Here is an 8,666-nt window from a genome sequence, read left to right on the forward strand (position 1 = left end):
TTGTATATATTTACATTAGTATACTCATAATATTATTGTATATATTTACATTAGTACACTCAAAGTATTGCTGTATATATTTATATTGGTATACTAATATTACACTTTAGTTGTTGCATAATCTCAGCAGAACTGGGATTGTTTTGTCGTTTAGAATTAAAATCTACAATCCTCAGTTTCCACGAAGACAAAAATAAATTGAAACTCTTTCAGACTGCAGTGATTTTCCTCCACTCTGATTAATTTCAGCAGCTTTTTATGCACTTTATTAATGACAAGTGTTAGATTGCAGCAGCCTTGAGGAAGACTAAATCAAACCTTACTAATAACATTTATTTATATATGAGAAATGAAGAATATGTGCAGTTAGACTTCAGTAACAATATGTTTAATATTTAAAAGCATCACATGCAGCTGACAGGCATCCATCAAACACATCTGTTTACACTTCTTTATGTTCTCTGAACGTTTAGTTCCTGCTGTAGTGAAACGTTCCTGAACGTTACTCAGATTAGAGCCAACTTAGTTTTCCACAGACTCTTTAACGTTACTTCTTCCTCGTCAGTAAACAGCTTTATTTCTCTGTGGTGCCAGCGTGTCTGCATGCATTACAAATGATTCTTATTGCCACGCTGTTTTATAGTTTCTGCATGTTTGTCTTTTCTTTTCATGCAAGTGAAAGCTGAAGAAATGAGGCATGTGTTGTAAAAAATGGGCTGAAGGCTGTAAAACTTCCAGCCTACTGCTGATGTGAAGCTTCAACAAAATGAATAAGAAATGCAAACAGTGGTAAATCCTCTAATGTACACAGAGTGATTATGTGGACTTAGTGATGCAGACGGTCTGATCCAGAGCAGGGAGGCTGGCTTTAAACCTTAGTCACCATTTAGACCGTCGTGTCAGTACTTCACCCAAGTAGTGTGGGTTTAAAAAGCCTTTAAAGTTACAGATCCACTGATCTGATAGGTTAATACAGGCTGGCATCTTGAAGCATTTAGCTAATTTTGAAATGAATTTAGAGGCACTGAAGGAGTCCGGATCCATTACCATCTTTTCTAGAGGTTCCACCAGAGATGGTTCTGCTAAATGAAATGCTAACTTGTGGTTCATTCCTCTACATTTACCTCATCAGGGGCGGAGCCAGAGGGGTGGCAAGTGCCACCCCTGGCACCTGATTGGACACCCCCAACTGGTGGGGATCTTAGATTTTGTATTTTGCATTTAGATTTTGTTAAATATTGTTCTCTGGTAATACTGTACTGTATACATTTTCAGCCGTTTGTYTTTAAAAATATCGGAATTATTACTTTGTAAAATTAGTGGTTAGCTTAACTTGGGATTAGCATCAGCATGTGACCATCCTTAGCTACTCCATAATAAATTCAGTCTCAATAAGTCCTAGTCTGTGTCCAGATTCAGAGGCTGCGTCCTTCAAAGGCTGAATGTGTCGGACAAATGTGTCCTTTTTCCTGGATTTGAGGGACAGGTCCGATAGGTCCTTCTCAGTCCACCGTATCCCATGATGCATTCTGCTCATTATTTCTTCAGACATTTCGAAGTACCTGTGGCGTCCATCTTTAATTTTTAAGTTCAGAGTGTGCTTCTTTATTTGTACAGAGTTGTAAAGTAACTAAGTACAAATACTTTGTTACTGTACTTAAGTAGAAATTTTGGGTATCTGTACTTTACTTGAGTAATTATTTTTCAGCGTACTTTTTACTTTTACTCATTACATTTTTACACAATTATCTGTACTTTCTACTCATTACATTTTTTAAAAAGATAAGAAGTAGAAAGTCGTTATTCCTGTTTTATTCTGAGTTATTACTTATAAAAATCCTCTCCTGATAAACTGTGTCTCCTATAGAGTGAATTTAACTGTGTTTGGATGAGAAGTATAAATATATACCATTCTGACACACTATTAGCTTGTACACAACCCATCACAGCTGCACGCTGTTAGAAAATATATTGTTTGGAGAAGTCACCTCCCAATAAATGTCATTTTGTAAAATCTAACTGCTCACTTTTACTCAGTACTTTTACTTTTAATACTTAAGTAGATTTTGTGTCAGAAATTTACTTTTGATACGTAAGTACAAAAACTATCAGATACTTTAAGACTTTTTCTCAAGTAATATTTTTAGAGAAGACTTTAACTTTTACAAAAGTATTTTTATGATAAGATACTTGTACTTTTACTCAAGTATCACTTTGAGGTACTTTATACAACACTGTATTTGTATGAGTCCCCCTAAAAAAACCAATGTGGCCACCTCTCGCCAAAAGTCTTGCTCCACCCCTGTGACTCCTGGGAAGTGAGGAGTTTGTGTTTTCACCTTCTGGTGATCAGGAGCTACCATTCTCCACCCCATAATTCAACACACACACTGCTCACACACACGCACACACACTGATCACACACATACTGCTCCTCTGTCCACCCTGCAGTCTCTTGGTTATCCTTTGTTGTCTGCTGATGATGATGAAAGTCTGTCTGACTCTGGGGAGTGTGTGGGTCTGTGTTAGTTTTGTGTTTGCTCTTTTTTTTTCTCTGAACCACAAAGAAACGCTGGCGGGCAGATGAAGTCAGTCGGTGGGAGAAACGAATAAAAAGTTGCAGGAAAATACAAGAAGATTTCAAGTGGAGATGTCTGAAGCTTTCCTCACAAACAGGAAGTCAGGAAAGGAATAAAACCTCATAAATACAGTTTAATGATGGAGGAGACCTGGGTGTAGCAAGGTGGGAAGTTCTTTCTCTGCAGGTCCATTTTTTATTTGATTGAATCCAAGGTTAGGGCTCAGCAAAATGGTTTTATACCAATAACATCAATCAAGGCATCAAATGCTCTCCGRATAAAACGTGTCCTGAGAAAAGAGCTTGTTCATTTTATTGATGATAGAAAGCAGGAGGTCCCTCTGCACTCAGCTGCTGTTTGTCTCCTTAGTTTAGCTAGTTTAATTAGTTTTAAACATCTGAAAATGGGAATTGTCCCACTTGGATTTCTCTGATTTAATCCAGTCCTGATATATTGTTTGTTATTTATCTCGATGTGTTTTAATCGTCTCAGTTAAACGAGCCCTGACAGTCCAGTGAAAAGATGTCAGATATAAAATCTGTGCTGTGAAACCTTTAAATACCAGATTTGAATTATCTTTGTCTTGTTTTAATACATCCTGTTGGTCCTGCAGGTCTCCAGTCATGGCCGGCGGGCTGTTTGCTGTGGACAGGAAGTGGTTCTGGGAGCTGGGAGGGTACGACACGGGTCTGGAGATCTGGGGAGGAGAACAGTATGAGATCTCCTTCAAGGTAAGAATAAATAAATACATTCCCAAACAGCTGATAAATGACCAAACATCTGACTTTGACTCATCCTAAAAAACATTTCTGCATTTAGAAAGCGTCTGAGGTGTTTTACCATTTACATAAATAGCTTTTTGTAATTATCTGAGCTGACAGCAGCAAATTTTTATATAATAGTTTTCATTCAGCTGTCAGAAAGGAATGGTTGATGAGAAGAAAACTGTGATCATTCCATTAGTTTCCATGTCAGGTTTCACCATTGTTTCCCCCTGAATCAGTCTAATTGGCACCAAGTGTTTATCTTCAGGCGTTTAACTTTTRTTGTTGGACTGACTGAATTTTAATGGATGTCCACAGACATAAACATTGTGAAATTATCTGCAAAGCCAAACTTTACAGCTCTGCTGTGGAGCCGTTYTGGTTGGACGCCAAATTAAAAAGGAGAGTTCGATGAGTTGAAGGAGCCTTTATGTTTGATTTGTTGCGAGACGGCCGTTAAAGATGCCAAAACCACAAATCTCAAGGAAAAGATGCATTTAAAAAGTCTCATTTCTCTTGTCATTGATTTTTCTTTTTTTCACCTCGAACGCTCCAAAATTATAAACGAACATGAACAGATCGTTCTCAAAAGGCATTTATTCTGTCGTCTATCATTTTTATTGTTCGGAGGATTTGTGGAYATAATATAGGTTCAAACTTTCCAAAAGAGCTTCTGGTTTTTGTTAAACAAAGCCTCAGAGGGGTTATTAAGAGTCCCTATATTATTACTTTTTATTTAATTAATTTTAAAGAAAACATTTCTATATTGAAGAACCTGTATGTAATACATTTTACCTTTCTCACATAACTGGCAGATTTTATTTTGAACTTRTCTCAGAGCAAAACAGGAAGTGCCATCATCTCTTTAAGAAAAGGAACTTCCTGTTTTTTAATAAAACACTGTTTAAACTCTGACTCTTCTTCTATCTCATAATAATCTGAATAAACATCAGATTCTTCTCTACACTCTGCCAGTCATCGTAGCAACGCTCTGTTTTCATGCAGACGGTCCCCTATGACATCACTTCCTGTTACTGAACATGTGAATATYTCAACAACTGTTCGTCTCAGCAAAGTGAAACATTATATGCAATGTTTTATCGGTAGTATCTTTTCAAAAATGCATTTATATGTATGGCAGAAATTTAATGTCACAGACACTTTAAAAGTTTTCTTCTTTGTTTTCTTTATGCTTCTTAAACAGTTTAAACATCAAGATGTTTTGTCGTCTTTTATTTGTTTTATAAAACAAAGTGGATTTAGTGGTTTTGTTGCCGTATTTCCAGTGTTTAACATATGTTCAGACATGTTTTATATATTAACCTTTAACCATCACCATCWTCTCCATGAACTGATGATTTTGGAGCTTTAAATAGTTGCAGATCAGTTTGCAGCGCTCCATTACAGCTTCATCTCCTGAACTGTTCAATCTGTTGCATCTCAGAGTTTCACATGGATCCTTCTCAGAGGTTCAGATTAGATTAGGTTTGATTCCAGGGTTTGAGCTGGAGTTGTGTAGCTGCAGAGTCTCTGGCTCTGTCAGTGAGCTCCGGACAGACACAACGGCCCGTCACAGTAATTCAATTCTGGCTTGAATGAGTAAGGACTTTTGTCGTCTCACTCAATTAAGCACAAAGGCCTCTGCTGAGTAGCTGGATTTGATTGGACGTATGCTGCAGTGCGACGCTGCTGTGATTGTTCTTTAAAGTGCTTTCCTCTGCACACAGCCTTTATTTTGCAGAAAAAAATTAACCATGAATCGAATTTACTGTCAAAACTCTTTAACTTKCTGCTGCTTCTTCAGACTGGTGCACGCTCCTTTTCTCTTTGGGCCTAAKTGGAAGTGAATAACTGAGTCTACAGTCATGACCAGCATAAAGCCGTGTTTAAAGACGTTCACTTTAAAGATTATACAGTTGAATTAATTAAAAACAATAAGACACAACAATCTGTGGACAAAAGGAAACTCCTTCAMCTGTCTGTTGGAACGACTTCAGTTGTTGATGATGCTGTCGGTTCAAAGTGATGAAATTCTGCTTTCTGTCAGGATTAAACCTAAACTTGGAAAATATTCTTCTCTAGACGCCTCCATACCAGCTGCAGATAAAAGCTGTCCCCTTGTGTGTCCCTGCAGGTGTGGATGTGTGGAGGACGGATGGAGGACATCCCCTGCTCCAGGGTGGGACACATCTACAGGAAGTACGTCCCCTACAAAGTTCCAGGGGGCGTCAGTCTGGCCCGGGTGAGTGTTTCATCGTTTACAGGGTGAAAATCTGCACAAATATTTGACTTGATGTGACAGTTTTTAGTTTGGCTTTCTGTCCTGGAAGTCTTTGTGAAGCAAACATCTGATGATTGTGTAGAAATATCTTTAGGATAAAACAAACTGAGCTGCTTTCAGAAACATCAAAGCATCAAATATGTGGACCCCTGCACACTGAGCCCCCTGTTTCTCTAAAATCATTTCTGTAACTTCCTGTTGACCAGGGATCACCTGACGGGAGCTTTAAACCTCCGGGTCGACTGACGTGTTCARTCTGTTCCTCCGGCCTGAAGCTGACTTTGTTTCTGCTGCCTGAGGAACAAATCTGTTGTCTTTAGTTTGTCACCCTCTGATCAAACAGGAAGCAGATTTAATATCACACTTCCTGTTTCAAAATAAAGCTCAGCTGTCAGTTTATCTTTAACCCGTTAAATCCCAGTAATGCTCCTTCTTTAAGGCTCCAGCATGCTGCTGCCGAACTGCCGAAATCGTGCAGAACTGTCGCAGTTTTATGAAGAAAATTATGTCACTTCTGTTCKCATTGCCGACATTTCGGCATTTCTCTTCGCAACCCGTAGGTCGACCTTTTCACCCCCCTCCACATAAGGACACATACAAACTGTATGGTGTGATTGGTCAGAAGTTTGTGGGAGTGTTTGTGCTGAAATGCTGCGTTTGCTTCAACCACTCGCTTCAAAAAAAGAAAAAAAAAGAAAAAAGCGATCCTTCCAGAGCCGACTGTTGTACCAGGAAGCAGCGATTTTTAAAGATATTCAAATGGCCAAAAACTCATAAAAGGGATATAACAGACATGTTTCACGGTGGAATCTGACTGATAAACTTTGGAGCTTAATCTGGGACCAGTTTGTGGATAAACAACGTCGAGTGAAGAGCCGCGGACTTTTTTTCCCTCATTGCACTCCCCGGGGAAGGAATCCCATGCAGTGAGGAATGCTGCAGCGGGAGGGGTTTTCCCAGGAGCTCGGCTCGGGGTGTCTCAGGAACTATGAACGCTCTGTGCAAAAATGAACGCAGAACAACCACCTGACGGCGCGTCGACCGGTCAGCTGCCGAGCGACCATACTGCCTGCTTTACTGTTTACTCACTCTGCTCTGTCAGAAAGATCAGACRTTAATGTATTTCTCCTGCAACTAAAGAATTTCATCACCTGAGCAAACTAAAGTTTGTCTTTGTGTTGTATCTTTTTTAGCTCAATCATTTCATTCAGAAGAAAAATAAATAATGTAATGTGCACAGGAAGTGCAGTCAGCAGGTGCAGGAAGGAAGAATATAGATCCTCCCACCTCTACAGACCATCTGGACTCTGAACCTGAGGATGTGAGAACTGTGAATCCAGTCAGCCTGCAGGGGGACCAGGAGGACCAGGAGGATCAGGAGGATCCAATCCGTGCCTCAGACTCACCTGAGCAGCGCTGCGATGGGATGCGCTCGGGTTTGGCTGCAGGCGATCAGCGATGCCGGGGGGACGTGTGTGTGGCTGGAAGCTTTCCCCTCTACATCTGTTCCTCCCGGGGGCAGCAGGAGATGGGTTTCTTTTTCCTCTGCTGAGCCGGGATTCCTGTTCCTTTCATCATCCCAGCCTGGCAGCTGGAACATGTGTTCTCCCAGGGCTGCAGACTGACTTCAGACAGCAGCAGGCTGTGTTTCCTGTTCAGAGGCTGAACTCCTGACTGAACACAGACCAYCTTCACCTGGTTAATAAACACCTGCTGCACTGATTTCAGCTGCTTTTAACTCACTTAGACCAACAAACCTTCTGATCCCAGCTCGAGCCTTATGAATGACAAACTGACTCACTGTAAAAAGTCAAACTGGTGTCTAACAGGATGAAGTCTCAGTAAAACCTGCTGACGTCATGCATCATGTTGACTTTCAGAACCTGAAGCGGGTGGCAGAAGTCTGGATGGACGAGTACGCCGAGTACATCTACCAACGCCGGCCCGAGTACCGCCACCTGTCTGCAGGAGACACCATGACWCAGAAGGAGCTGCGCAGCCGGCTGGGCTGCAGGAGCTTCAGGTGGTTCATGCAGGAGGTGGCCTGGGATCTGCCCAAACACTACCCACCGGTGGAGCCCCCCGCTGCCGCCTGGGGGGAGGTAGGCCTCCTCAGGGTGATCACATGTAGCAGGAGGAGGGTTTTCTGTTTGTTTCACCTGCTCTGTAAATGTTTGTGTCTCAGATCAGGAAYGTGGGCAACGGTTTGTGCATGGAGAGCAAACACTTTGTGTCGGGGAGTCCCATCCRCCTGGAGAACTGTGTGAAGAACCGAGGGGATGTGGGCTGGGGGCACGGACAGGTGAGCAGCTCACACCTGGCCTCTTCAGGCTGAGATCAGAACCAGCAGCTTAATGAATGAAAAAGAAAAATCACTAGGTCCTCTGGATGGTTCGTCTTTAGTGAAACGTTTCGTCTCTCATCCAAGAGACTTCTTCAGTCTGATGAGTTTCAGGTGAACTCAGCCTTATAAGCTCCGCCTCCACCTGGACAAACAGGTTAGTCACATGCAAAAGAGGACCAATGACTAACAATAGGCTTGATTAGTTCTATTGTTCATAGAGGGTCATGTGTCCCATCACCTGACCCGTGTCATGTCATGTGTATGTGGTGAATGTAAGCGGGGCTCGACGTCCCCTTGTTTTAGTTTTTTTTTCCCTCTTTGTGTTGGTATCATTGGGGCCCTGATTCACACCTTTTGCTCACAGGGGGCAGAGTCATACCTGCAATAACAGCGTTGTAGGAGGAGGACAACTGGACACGAAGGCCTCCACCTCTGTTTAATGGTGGACAGTTTTTCTTCACAAAGATGGAAGAACTTTACTCCTCTCTCAAACCAACGTTCCTCTCTATCAAGGATGAGAACATCTTCATCCCTGAAAGAGTGACAACGCTGTCATTGCATGTATGACTCCGCCCCCTGTGAACAAAGGATGTGAATCAGGGTCCCAACGATACCAAACACAAAGAGGAACAAAAACAAGGGGACGTCGAGCCCCACTTGCATTCACTACATTCACATAACACGACACGGGTCAGATG

At 41.6% G+C, this 8,666-nt stretch overlaps 1 protein-coding gene across 2 annotated transcripts in view; it reads left to right on the plus strand.

The window, feature by feature from the left end:
* Window positions 1-8,666, plus strand: part of LOC106532316 (polypeptide N-acetylgalactosaminyltransferase 10) — a 22,254-nt gene that overhangs the window by 7,804 nt on the left and 5,784 nt on the right. For both annotated transcript variants that reach the window (XR_001312054.1, XM_014028347.1), the window contains exons 3-6: window positions 3,193-3,310; window positions 5,478-5,585; window positions 7,505-7,726; window positions 7,810-7,926. Coding sequence is in view for 1 of the 2 variants with exons in the window: in XM_014028347.1 (XP_013883801.1) it covers window positions 3,193-3,310; window positions 5,478-5,585; window positions 7,505-7,726; window positions 7,810-7,926 (565 nt within the window). In the remaining variant the exon portion in view is untranslated. The remainder of the gene's footprint in view (window positions 1-3,192; window positions 3,311-5,477; window positions 5,586-7,504; window positions 7,727-7,809; window positions 7,927-8,666) is intronic.

This window comes from Austrofundulus limnaeus, unplaced genomic scaffold (genome assembly GCF_001266775.1).
Source record: "Austrofundulus limnaeus strain Quisiro unplaced genomic scaffold, Austrofundulus_limnaeus-1.0 Scaffold750, whole genome shotgun sequence".
NCBI classification, from domain to species: domain Eukaryota; kingdom Metazoa; phylum Chordata; class Actinopteri; order Cyprinodontiformes; family Rivulidae; genus Austrofundulus; species Austrofundulus limnaeus.